We start from the raw sequence: 14,406 nt of genomic DNA on the forward strand, positions 1-14,406 counted from the left end.
GTAACAGCACACAAAAATTGGTAAACTAAGTAAAAATTAAGGTGTTTTACAGGTTTGGATTTCCAGTAGTAGTGTTGTACAAAACCTTGAATTTATTCATCTTTATACCTTTTTTTCCCCTAATCTGAAATATGTTGAAGGTTTTTCTTTAAAAAAGGCCTCATCTGAATGAATTCTGAAAAATATTTTAAGGAATTGTTCTTTGTTCTCAAACTTTTCTTCAGTGATTACTGACTAGCTAGTCAGTAAATTGCAGTAGTGAGTTGAGATATAAATTGCATAACCATTTGTGAGGGTTTGATATCGCTAGGACATTTTAAATTTCTCATGTGCAAAAATGTTAATTTAAACATGCATATATGCTTGTATGTATGCAATACACTTGCCTGCTTATTTAGTTTGGTAATGTATAGATTCTGAGACCTGATGATTATTTTTGTTCAAACCCTCCCACTTTGAAGATAACTGCCTCAGATTACCATTCATCTTGGCAAATGGGGTGAAGAGGTGATCACTACATGCTTTTGTCAAGAGCATGCATGTCTCACCCTTTATGTTGGGAGTCAACTAGACAAGTGATGTCATTCTTGTAACGCTACAAGCTCACAAGGCCCCAACAATTTTCAGTGAGTTGGTCACTATCGTGCAGTTGTGTAATGGAACTTGGCCAGTCATTAGCACTATTGTTATATTTAGAAATGGCAACTGTACTGTAATGTCATTTTGGATGTGTTGCTGATAACCTGTTGGAAGATTATGGTCATGCTCTCATTGGAGCTTTGGGGGGAAAATATTAAAACCTCTCATGAGATGTATGACTCCCAGACAATTTATTTTATTTATTTTTTGTTTTGTAGCATGATTAGTGACTACGGGTAGATGTGAGTCCCTACCTAGGGAATATAGAGTCTTTGGCAGGAGCAGTCAGTTCAAACACTTCTACAACAATTCAATTGTTGGTTCAGTCTGGAATGAGGTATAAAAATGTTATTTTAGCTGAAGTAATAAAGATGGATTGGTGTCTTGATGTGGTACTTGAATATGTATCACACGAAGGAGATACACATCCGTTAGTACTTCCGACTATCTTGAGTTTGTAGAGCCAGTTCAACATTCCAAGCAACCGGTTGTCAACTGGTGTTCGTTTGACTTAAAGTTCTGAGTTCATGGGAAAAGATTCTGTAATATAGATTTACCTGATATAACATTTTGCCAAGTAGGCAGATTTTATTCCTCTCCTGGTTTACACAGACCTAACCCTTAATGTGCAGCAAGTGAAAAAAATTTCAGGTAATGAAATACAGCTCCGAGACTGAAATTTGTTTAATTGTTCATGTAGTTGTGGTGTGATCCACAGTAGGGCAGAGATAATCGCTTACACAGTCTTGAAACCAAAATCATCTAGTTGAAAACCAAAGACCTCAATGTATTTGCTGCAAGCTTGAAAGTACTCTTATTTGTAAAGGCTTGTGCATCTCACAACCTTCTCATTGTGGTTAATGTGGAAGTTGCAACCTGTGGACAGAGGTATCCTTTAGTGAGACTATTTCTTCAGCTCGTGGTGTATTAAAAAAAATACTGACCAACAGACTACCTGCTATGACTCCATTTCCGCACTGTTCCAATGAGACTCCCTTGGCTGATCTAGACCTGAAACATTTCATTTCTGTTAAACACAGCAGGGAGTTTAGCATGAGGTAATTGTAGTAGGGTAAACTTCCTGCTAAGCTCAAATTGACAGCTACTTCGAATGAATACTTTCAAGCACTGGCAGTGCTCTGGCTTAGCATCAGTAATATGTAAGTAAGGTCATGCTGCTGGGTAGCAATGAGGGAAAACATACAATTTGTTTTAAGTACACACCACAGCCCTCTTCCTTTCAGATAGCTAGCTAAAAACATTTTATACGGATGTTAAGTGAATCTAAAAATAATGTTGCCACCCGATAGTCAAAAATCAATATTCATTTATTCTGCCATGCAAAAATAGAAAAAAGACCAGCTGTATTTCTGCAAAACTCAAGCATTATAATTGGACTAAAAGCACTATTTTAACAAAACATTGCCTTCAGAAGTATTAACACATAGTGTAGCATTATCTTTAATGTTAGACCTTTTTAAATAGAAACTTGTATTATAAACTGCTGTTTTTTTTAGCTTCTAATACACATTCTGCCCGAGTGTGTGGATAGCCTTTGGACCCCCCTCACGTCATGAGCTGAGCATCCTTCTTTTCCAAGAATGGTTAGGATGGATTATTGAACCACAGATGTAGAGCACCTATTCAACCCAGCAAGGGATTAGACCTCTTTTCAGGGGGCTGTATTACCATATACTGTCAGTCACTTACTCCTGGTAATTCACAGCAGCAAGGGACCAGTCCCACTGCAGGGCATGCACACAAACATACAGTTAGAGAAGCCTACCTAGCATATCTTTGGAATGTGGGAGGAAGCTGGAGCTCCTGGCTAAAAGGCATACAAACAAGCATGTAGGAACTCCAAACTGAAGGCATTTCAATCTAGAGCCAAAGCCAGGAGCTGAGCTGGAATCAATTCAGCAGAACTAAATACGTGCCCCCCACATTGAGTTAAAAATTATTGCATATTATATACAGTATATATGTTATAAATATTATACATCATATACAGTATAATATAGCATGCCTAATAAAGATGTAAAATTAGCTTAGAAAAGATGCCTCTTTTTAATAATTTTAAAATGGGAATTTGTAACTGTCTTGATGGTGTATTCAATAATGTTCCAGTAGAGGGGGCTATTTACTAAACTACAATTACTGTATATTTCTTCACACATGGCATTACAGCTGAAGGTGCATACACATACATAAAAACATCTTTAAAATTACAGTTATTTTACATTTTGTAATTTCCTAAAATCAAGGAATGAATATACTGCATTTATCTCTATAAGAACAAGATGAAAATTTTGATCATTTTCAATGGGTAACCTAAATATAGATAGATAGAGAAAGATAATACTTTATTAATCCCGTAGGGAAATTGATGTGTTACAGCAGTCCAGCCCAAGACAAGCAAAAACAGACATCAGAATAGTTATAAAACAAAAGACAGAGGTTTATACAGACTGATTGTCCAAAAAGTACAATGGAGCAAACATGCTGTCCATAGAGGAGCAAATGAAGGGCTAACAGTCCTAGCCCAGGGCAGCATTATACACCCTGACAGGCGCCAGGAGGAAAGACCTGCGGAAACATTCCCTTGAACAACGTAGCTGGAGCAGTCTGTTGCTAAAAGAGCTCCGCTGCCCAGTAACAGTCCCATGAAGTGGATGAGAGGTGTTGTTCATGATGGCTGTGAGCTTGGTCAGCATTCTCCTCTCAGCCACCACCTCCATGGGGTCAAGGCTCATCCCCAACACAAAGCCAGCCTTCTTGATGAGTTTATTGAGCCTATTTGCATATTTTGTCATGATGCTGCTGCCCCAGCACACAACAGCGTAGAAGATGGCCGCTGCCACCACTGATTCATAAAAAATGTGTAGCAGTGTTCCACACACACCAAAGGACCTGAGCCTCCTAAAAAATAGTCGATTCTGACCTTTCTTGTACAGGGCGTCAGTGTTACCAGACCACTCCAGCTTATCATCCAGGTGTACCCCTAAGTACTTGTAGGAATATACGCCCTCTATGTCCTCACCCTGGATGGAAACAGGGTTCAGCGGAGACTTATTCCTTCATGAAGAACATACAAATAAAACATTCCATTAATTGGTCTGGATAAGTGTATCAAAATGACTGAACTTCCTTTAATTTTCTGTTTCCTGACTATGATCTTTCTGTAAAGCTGTCTGTAAGGAAGTCGGCAGTTATTTTATTTCTCAGCTTTGTTAGGTCTGTTTACAGTTGCTTTATGTGTGTATAGTGTTTACAGATATTTATAGAATTTACAGATACAATATTTACAGAATACATACAGCATACAATGTGAGAGTGTATATGTACATGCAATAGGTAAGTATATACAGATACATTGTGTATGTCTAAATATGCTAAAAGTTATTTAGTTAAAGGTTAAACAACTTCCCACATTGCTGGGAACTATCTTAGCATAATAAATTAAAGCATATAATTCAGTAGGTGTTTCTTAATTTATTGGTATCAAATAATCATTTTATTTAGTAAGATATCAGCATGTCTCCATAGATTTTTTCTTTATAATCTGAAAAAACACTCCAAAATCATACATCTTTCCTAAATAAATGGTAGAATAAACGACCATTTTCCCCTTTTAATATAGCATATCCATTGACAGTAGTCATCAAATGAAAATAATTTCAACAAACGGACCTTATTTCAATAATACAACCTTAAAAAGAAACTAATCAATTCCTAACCTGAGAACACTAAAGTTGTTCTCCTGTAAACTTCCTGTAAACATTGCAACAGAGATTTTGACACAGAACAGTTCTCATTTTCACTCATGGGAAGGCCTGCTGTCCTGTGGTTCAGGTATATCTATTCTATCCTATTACACCCTGGACTCAAATAGGTTGGTCATTGCTTTTCAGTTCTTTTGAATACACACCCTCTCCTGCATAATCTATCACATTAGGCATCGCTCAATACACTTGGTAATTTACTGTAAAACTAATATGTGCTTTACACCAGTAACCGTCCATGATAAAACTGGTGTTACTCAAGTTCCTCATGACATGCAGATTTCTCATCACGTCTTATTAGTATTCTTGAGTGAATATTTTGAATTGGTCATCTTTGTTAGATTTTCTGCATGTACTGTATCACTTATTCTTAGGAATTAGGGCAAAATGGTTTTCCCAACATTAATGCTAATAATTTATTCTCATCTTAAATCTGTCCTAAAAATTTAAAAGAATATAAAAATAAACACAACATTTTCTGGAATGAGAATACTATAGTTATAGCTTATGTACCTTCATAAAAAAGTCATCAATTTGTTTTAAGCCCTCTGACCAGCAATACAGCTTGTACAGTGAGGCATTGCAACTTGCCCATCACATGAAAGCTCGTTAGGTGTAATTTTACCCAATGAGGTCACCTTTAAAAAAGGCCTTAATTGAAAACTTAGGTCACTGCAAGAAAAAAGGACACACAGTAGTTTTTTGTGCATTCCATAATGCCTTGAATGTCACCAGAAGCAAGGGAGAGGGCCATTGGCATGCTGCAAGCAGGCATGTCATGTGCCAGTGTTGCCAGACACTATGGAGTAAGCTGCTCCACTGTGTCCCGGCTGAATAGAAGGTTTCAGCAGACGGGCAGGATAGATGACCATCCAAGATCCGGTCGCCCTCGAGTGACCACACCAGAGCAGGAGAGAGACATCAGACTGGTCCATCTGAGAGATCGTTTCAGATCTGCCACCCACACTGCTGCTGAAACTGCCAGCAGACACATTGCTTGCGTCAGTGACAGGACAGTGAGGCTCCATGCTGCTGGCCTTAGAGGAAGGCGACCTGTTAGAGCCCCTCTGCTCACATCTCCTAGATGACAGCCACCTGGCTTGGGCCAGACAGAGGCTGCGATGGACTCATCAGCAGTGGCAACAGATCCTCTTCATGGATGAGTCACTCTTCAGCCTGTTCCACATAGATGGGATAGGTGTGGAGTAGGAGATGTTGCATTTCTTTTTTCCATCAGTATAGATACAGCTATGCGCCGACAGTACTTTAGCTTTTTCTGCTATAGTATTTAAAGAAATGAAGGATGTTATACAATACTTTAACAAGAATCTACAAGCAGGTACTCTGGACTGGGGTCATACTAATTAGAAAAAAACAGTGTTATATCCATTTTAATCATATTTTCACAGATAACATGGATTTAGAAAGAGTATATCTTGTTTAACTGCATTACGGAATTTTTTTAACAAGCAATGTTAGCAGTGGTTACAATAAAAGCCTATGAAATACTACAATTCCATGGAGAAAAAGGTTTGTGAGCCCTCTAGTCTGGCTCATAGTCTCTTAGACTTAACATAATTACGTGGGCAGTGTGGTGGTGCAGTGGTTAGCATTACTGTCTCACAGTGGTAGGGCCTTTGGTTCAGTTCCAGACCTGGGGTGCTACCTGTGTGGAATTTGAGAGTTCTCTCCATGTTCATGTGGGGTTTTTCTGGGTGCTCTGGTTTCCTCTCAGAGTCCAAAACATACTGGTGGGTTAACTGGCTTCTAGGAATATTGGCCCCGTTGTGTGTATGTTTATATCTGTGTGTTCCGTACGATTAAATTGTATTCCATTCAGGGTTTATCTTGCTTTATACCCACTGATTACCAGGATAGGCTCTGGTTGCCCTGCAACCCTGAATTGGATAAAGTAGCTAGAAACTGTATGGATGGATAACCTGAAATCAATGTATAATGCAAAGACATAAGAAATGTGTGGATTATTTAATTAACAAAATTATTTTATAGAAAATATCCTAATGTGAATAAGTAAGTTATCACAGTAACTGGTGGCACCTCCTTGAGCAACATTAGACATTTCCTGCAACTTTTTATCAGTCTCTTGCATCAGTTTTCAGGAATGTTGGCCCATTTGTCCTTACATGCTTCAGGTCAGTGAAATTTGATGGTTTCTTTGCATGAAGAGTTTGCTTCCGACTCTACCCTAACATTTCATTGTGGTTTTAGATCCATACTTTGACATGCCCCATCCAAAATGCAAACTTTCTTCTTTTGCTATTGCTCGTTTGTTTAGGGGCATTTTCTTGCTGCATGACCTTATTTCGGCTCTGCTTCAGTTGACGAATGAATGACCTGTTATTCTGCTCTTTAATTTACTAAACATAAATATAGATATCGTGGTTCCATCGATGATTGCAAGCTGTCTGAATCCGGAGGCAACAAATCAGCCCCAAGCTATGAATTTTCCAACACGATGCTTAGATGGTCAGAATGAATTTCTTTTGTTGGAAGGAAGCTTTTTGGCCACACTGACACTGGCTACAGAGAGGCCTGCAGATCCCTAGATGTGACACTAGGATTCTTAAATTATTTAGCTGCTTGCTCTTGGGAAGATCTTGGCAGGATGACTGGTATTGGGTAACGACACCATTTGTTGACATCTGTCTGACAGCTGATGGATAGAGCTCCAAATGTATAGAAATTGCTTTATAACTCTGCCCAGACTGATCAGCATCAACTACTCTGTTTTTTTAAGTCCACTGAAATTTGAGGTTGTTCCACTAACTTGTTAAGGGCAGATCAAACTCCCAAAGTTTCTAGCCATTATACTGTATAAGACAAAGTTATCCAGACTCAGGCCTTTACTTATTTACTTATTACCCAATTATTCAATCACCTGATTGTAATTACCACGCGAAATGTGCAAAGTATACTATTGTTTTGCATTCACCGATTCTAAGTTACCATTATTTTCTCCATGCTGTTGCACAGAGAAAAAAAACGTTCAAATTAACATTAATGTAGAAAAATGCCGAATATTATATGTACTGTAGGCTCCTTCTCTGTCCTGTCCCTAGTTTCCTGTGGTTTCCTCTCTTTCCGGTGTCTCTCTCTCTGGGGTTATATATTTCCGGGTCACTTATTCTGTTTCGCTCAGCATTGACGTTCAGATGTCCTGAGACCCACCTAGCACCAGGTCGCTGCTCTGTCTGTGGCCTGAGGGCATAGGTTTCTATACGGCACTCCAGAACTCTTTGCACTGCTGAACCCGGGCTAACTCCCCGTTCCGCCACCTTTCATAGGGTCTTTTTCCGTTCTCCTGCCATTCCATGGTTCGTCCCTTCCAACATCCGTGACACTGGTTGGAATCCTGACTTAGCTGAATCCGGGGCTCGGAGCGCCTGGCCTCATCATTCCGTTTTTTACTTCATAGTCCCAGATCCTGTTCTTGTTTTTACTCTCGTCTCGTCTTGGATGGATCACCTGGTTTGGGATTTTGGACTGCTCCCGGATTTCCTACATTGGATTGTTTTTGGACTTGTTTGCCTGCTCTCCCCCATTGCACCTGATCACTGTCAGCACCGCCCCCTGTTCGCCATCCCTTCTACTCCTCACCGTGTTTTCCCTGTAGCCCTGCTCCAGCCACTTCCGTATTATACCATCTGCATAGGGTCCTAAATACACACTACACGGGACCGACTCCCGTGACACACATGACTATTAAGGATTGCACTAAGGGTTATGTTTCTCTGGAAAAAAACTACATGGAGTGTATAACAGAAGATCCTTATCTTGATTAATTCTTCTCTTCTATATATACACTGTCTCATCTTCTGGACATTCCTTTGGGTGTTTCTCTCACACTCCTCTCATCTCTCCATCTTCACCCTTGCAGCAGCTCTCTTGGAATATTATATTCCATGTAATATTAAAATGTAATTCCCTTTCCATTAGTGAACTACTGATACAATATATGAAGAAGAACAGGAAACAGAGAAAAAATAACAGAGACCCAAAGGGAAAGTCACGAATTTAAATGTAAAAGTCTATTTGTTCAGTACAGAAGATATTATGGTGATCTAGAAAAAAAAACATTACCAATAAAAGCCTTTATAAAGTTCTCATTTGTTTTCATATCCCCACATGCACAGTTATTTGCATTATGAAACAATTTAAAAACGATATATAAATGGGGAAAATGTAAGGGATGGGAAAGTAGGAGTAACAATACCTTGATAGAGAAGTGCAGTGTCATGCCAGCACTGTGTACTTTGATACCTTTTTGTTACCCAGTCACGTTTGACTTCATCTGCTGTCAGTACATCAAAACTATTATCTTGTAGAATGCAGATAAACTCTCAAATTGTTTTTGTAAAATAATAAATATATTATGATTTTCAGATTTGATACCAAAAATATTTTGAGGTAAAGGTTTGGATGTGGCATGGAACAGATTTTTACAAAAATAGTATTACACTTCATTCTTTAACTGTTATTAATATGAAACACTTCAAGAGTAAATAACATGCGTTTTGTTTGACTCACAGGGTGGACATATTCTTTGTAAGTAACTATATTCAAATTTCTCTATAAAAATTCTACAAGGAGCTCAGCATTTATGTAAAATTAACAATTAATTCCTTAGATGTACTTAAAACTCTGAATCTGATCAATTAGAACTTGGTTAAGAAAAAAATAGCTTTAACCTGTTCTCGAGAATCACTGTGAAGCCTAACTGTATGCAAGAGTTTTGAATATGGGTTTCTAATTTAAGAAATTGCGTGTCGGTGTGCCATCACTATTATTAACTACTGCTGTGACGGACTTTAGGACCCGGAAATACGGTTTAAAAAGAAAACAGTTTGAGGAACTACTGCTACAGTAAGAGCTCACTCCTTAAACGGAGCAGAAATATTTCCTTGGCTGTGATATTAAAATCCTATTCCCTTTGCATTGTTACATAAAAGGGAACTGTAACGGCTACTGTTACATAAAAGGAAACACATACATGAAAAGATACAAGAGTTACCTTTTTCTTTTGACATCTAAATCAAAATGAAAGAATTACACTTTAAAGGCAATTTCTGGGTAAGTGGATTTATGTTCTTTACTTAAACCCAAATGACTGTCGATTCTGTAATACTTTTGTCAAGCACTTTATTGCACTTTAAAATGTGTTGCCAAGTTGACCAGTCGGGAAATGATTTGGCAGTTGACCTCTGCGTACGTTCAGTTAATGAAACTGAAGGTGAAAAGAAAATTGTGATTTATTATTTCTAATTTCTAATGATATCGGCGAAAGAAAGCTTTTATGCATTTTCTTCAGTAAATATGCAAAACCTATTAACCTGCTTGAAACATATTCGTATGTGTTTGTTCCATATTACTTTTTGTGGGACTTTATTTAAAAGTCTGGCGCTTTTATTCACAGATTCTATATAGATTATATGTATTTGATATTATTTAACATCCTCCTCTAAAATTGCATATAGAAATAATTTGCTGCTCACCGTCTTGCTTGTTTCTGTTTTGTGCCCGGAGCTAATGATTCAGCTTGAAAATATTTTTCTTTATGGAGCTGGCACACAACGAGAGAAGATAATCTGTCTGCTGGAGTTGCTGAAATGTTACTGTAGATTGGGAAAAGGTAGATACAACACTCTAGGATCCTTTACCAAATTCTTCACTTCGCCTCGCTCACTTCTCACTTCACATTGCACAAACCTTACACTTCACGAACAAGGTGACCTGGAGTTTGAAATTATGACCCGCATATGCAACAAGGCTATTGCAGAGAGACATGAAAGGAAAACACGGTTTAGGTAATACCAAATCACAACTGTCTTACATCCTTTAAAAAGGTCATTTTATACAGTATATTCAGTATCCAACAGTGTTCCAATCCTAAATATGCCCATACGAGTCTTTTATTTATGTTTTATCTTTTTCTTAGTAATTAACTTTCTAGGTATAACCCAAGCCTTTATTCTCATCATTTAACTGTTCACGTTTACTGATGAAAAATTTAATGTATCACTCACATGCCTATTTTTTGCAGCTCATTTGCTTCATAGTAATTAGTAGAATTAATTATTTTGCAATTGTAACACATGTGGATTTTCATGGACTGCACAGCGGGTAGTACTGTTGCTTCACAGCTCCAAAATTTTGGGTTGAAGTCTAAATCCATGTGTGTGGAGTTTGCATGTTCACCACTGCTTTGTGTGGGCTAACTCCAGTTTCCTCCCACATGTTGTTCAAGTCAATTGGCTCCCTCCGTCGTGTAATTTCAATCTGATGGGTTAGACTCTAACTCATTGTGATTCTTTAAGGAACTTCACATTAGAACCATGGTAAGAGGGTAATTGCTGACAGGGTATGGTAAGTTACAGTGATGTAAATGGCTTTAGATCTGACATAATACATTTTATTATAAATATCTTGCATACGTAATGCATGGAGCTGTGCTCAGCAGCTATATCACCCTGTAACTCAACCTTGTAATGGCAGCCCACTGAAGCTCAGCAGGTGTGGGCCTGACCAGTATCTGGATGGAGACCTGGAAAAGCTAAGGTTGCTCCTGGAAGAGGTGTTAGTGGGGCCAGTAGGTGGCGCTCACCCTGCGCTCTGTGTGGGTCCTAATGCCCCAGTATAGTGTAACACTACTACTACTATACTGGAAAAAGGGTGCCATCCTTCGAATGAGACATAAAACCAACTGACTCTTTGTGGTCCTTAAAAATCCAAAGGTGTTTCTCAAAAAGAGTAGGGGTGTTACCGTGGTGTTCTGGCCAAGTTTCTCATTGGCCTTTACCAGTCATGGCCTCCTAATAATCCCCATCTATGAATTGGCTTCATTACTCTGATCTCCTCCCCACTGATAGCTGATGTGTGATGAGGCACTGGTGCACAACGGCTGCAGGTGGGTGCTGCACATTGGTGGTGGGGGTATGTGCTCATTACCTCGAAAGTGCTTTGAGTGGTGTGCCCAGAAAAGCGCTATATAAACAGAAGGATTATCTTATATTAAAGCTGGATTTGATTGGACAGTTGACAATCCCCGTCCCCAAGAGACCAAGATGTGTCCCAGAGTAGAAATCGAAACAATCTAGTTTTCAAGGGGACGACATCACTTCTGTAACACAGTCACCGCACTGAGTCCTAATACACTTCCACACAATGCTTTACGTGCATGAATGGACCCCCTTCATTCACTGAAGTGCACCACCATGTGTGACTGCACAGCAGGTCAGGTGGAGAAGTGAGAAGTGACTTTGCCAATTAAATTCAAGGGGAATGTTAAGAATGCCGCAATGACATCTTAAAAGGCAAGTACTCTGGACCTTGGTTCAGTGTCTCATGTAAAGGACAGCACCACCTACCACACAGTGTCCTTGTCCACCAGTTTTGGAGTACTGGTTTGGAAATTTTGAACAAAAAGGAAGAGTGCTACTGTACCCCCTAGTCCAGCAGCTTTACTTAAAGCAGCAAAAATCAGGTGCAGCTTTGGTTTGCTTCTGACATACTGTATGTTGAGTTCAGGCTAGAAGGTGGTAACACAGTTTATGTGTACACATTAGTATTTTTATCAGTATGTTATGTGTCTACCAGTTCTTATGTAACATAATTTCTACTCGAGCACCTCTATAACTGTTCACAACTATAGATTTATTAACAGTCTACTTCTTTAAGTAGTACAAGTTACCTTACAAATACAGCAATCTGAAACCTCTAAAAGATTATATCAAATACACTACACAGAAAAGGAAACTACACAATGAAATCTTGAACAAGTTAATGTTTCACGTTCTGTAAACATGAGATAGGGCTTATTCTCTAGTTTAGGCACTATTGACCCCTTTTTTACTTTTAAGGAACAAATATTTCTGGCCTCATTTCTTCTACATTTTAACCCCACTTCAGGTTCTGTACATGTTATAATTTATGAGGACTGGAATCTGATTTAACAATTTCCATGGGTTCTGCTGAGCATTACCGAAATAGCCAATTTAAAAATATCAACAAAGTACCGTTCCAAAATATTACAAGGTAAAGCGATGGAATACTGATGTGCTGTTGCTCAGCCTTTTGGACTGCAAAAAAAAATTAAATAGAAGTAAACATTAAGAGTAAAAGTCATCATGTTTCACTGGACATCTTAGATTTCAGTTCTCATTTCTTCATGTTGTTTGCTAGATGTAAGTTTTGTTTTCCAAATTGGATTTGTTTTCTTTATTATATTCATATTAACAAAATTGTTGAAGATTGGAAAGAAAATTATATGTCTAATGCGGTACACACGGTATTTATTCGGATTTAGAAAAGTACTAACTCATGTAAAAAAGTACATATCATCAGGAAGGCATTGTTTGGTAATACTTTTAAGGGTGCTCTAAATCACAATTTCTAAGTGTATAACAGTTATCAACAATGAAGTAGCCATTAATAAAGTACTATATGTATAACTGACAAATACAGGTCTTCAGATTAAAACTATACCATCAATTATTAGTGAGGGTCACTTATTATTATTACTCTTATTATTGTGAGTTTATTCACATTGTATTAATATTCCTGTCTTGTCTTATGAATTATGAGGGTTTTATTCATGAATTCACTATGACCCTACTAAAGTGTTACTGTTTTAAAACCCTAAGTGTTTATAGAGTCTTGTTCTTAAGTAGCTAGTTCAGTAATCAAAAAATTCAAAAAAACACCAGTACTCATCTTGTATGTTTGACAAAGGCAGTAAAGGTATTGCAAATGTATGTAAATGTTTGAAAAAGTAACGGACTTTGTCAAAGTGCATAAAAAAGAACTAGCATACTGCGGTGTTGGGTAGCATGGTGACGCAGTAGTTAGCATTGCTGCCTCAAAGTGCTGGTTCCTTGGGTTTAGTTCCGGACTTTGGTGCTGTCTGTTTGGAATTTGTGTGTTTTCCCCATGTGTGTGTGTTTCCTTCCAGAGTCCAGAAACATACTGGTGGGCTAATTGGCTTCTGGGAAAAATTGGCCCTGATATGGATGTGAGTGTGTTGTGTCTGTCCTGCGATGAACTGGTGTCCCGTCCAGGGTGTACTCTGCCATGTGCCTGTTTCTTGTCACAATAGGCTCTGGATCCCCAACAAACCAATATAGGATAGTTCACCCCCTGACCCTAGTATAGGAATTCAAAATGTACTGCTCGATACAATTACAGGTCTCTTTATTTTGCAGAAAAGATGGCTTGCACACTTTTATACCAATTATATTCTTATGGAAGGGATGTTGTTCTACTCTGCTAGGCAAGTTACCCTATTAATGCTCTCTATTCAAATCGTACCTCATCAAAGTCTTAATTACAATTTTTACCAAATTACTGAAAGACGTTCGTTGTACCAGATCTGGAAAACTCTCAGGGATCTCTGTGTTCAGGAATCTAACTTGATAATCATGTTCAGAGTCCTCTGTGGAACTCATAATCTGATTATTAATTGTCTTGATCTGTTGTCAAGTTGAATACTGTTCCAGTTTTGCTGCATGTGATTGAATATTTTATTTTCTGCTCACTGTTCTCCCAAGTACAATTTAGAGAATCAATATTATTGTCTGAGCATTAGGATCTCAGCCTTTACTAGAATTCAGGAGGTTCAAGGCTCCCATCTCTGTTTTCGTACCTTGCATTTGCTGTATTAGGGCATAGACTGCTATTATTTTAGCCAATTTTGGCAAGTCAAACTCCTGACCAGGAAGCAGGAGAGGAGTTCAGCTTTTTTCAGGTGGTCCCATCTCAGACCCTTGAGAAATTAAATGTTTACAAAATAAAGTGTGTGTGTAACAGAAAAGATTAAAAAAGAGGTCAGTTGTAGCAACTCTGGTAGCAGCTGGCCAATCAAGGATACTTGATTGTGATATTCACGACAGAAGGTTAGTTAATGGAATTTGCTTCTAAATAGGTTGTTGAGCAATTTTGTAATTGGTGAAGCAGATTTCTATTCGCAGAA

The 14,406-nt window shown here is 38.3% G+C and overlaps 1 protein-coding gene across 1 annotated transcript in view; it reads left to right on the top strand.

Annotated features, from left to right (window-relative positions):
• The first annotated feature begins 9,276 nt into the window (after positions 1 to 9,276).
• pstpip2 (proline-serine-threonine phosphatase interacting protein 2) overlaps positions 9,277 to 14,406 on the top strand; it is a 32,360-nt gene continuing 27,230 nt past the window's right edge. Inside the window, exon 1 of the mRNA XM_015340185.2 lies at positions 9,277 to 9,512. Coding sequence (XP_015195671.2) covers positions 9,480 to 9,512 — 33 coding nt within the window. The 5' untranslated portion in view covers positions 9,277 to 9,479. The remainder of the gene's footprint in view (positions 9,513 to 14,406) is intronic.

This window comes from Lepisosteus oculatus, chromosome 3 (assembly GCF_040954835.1).
Source record: "Lepisosteus oculatus isolate fLepOcu1 chromosome 3, fLepOcu1.hap2, whole genome shotgun sequence".
Taxonomy (NCBI): domain Eukaryota; kingdom Metazoa; phylum Chordata; class Actinopteri; order Semionotiformes; family Lepisosteidae; genus Lepisosteus; species Lepisosteus oculatus.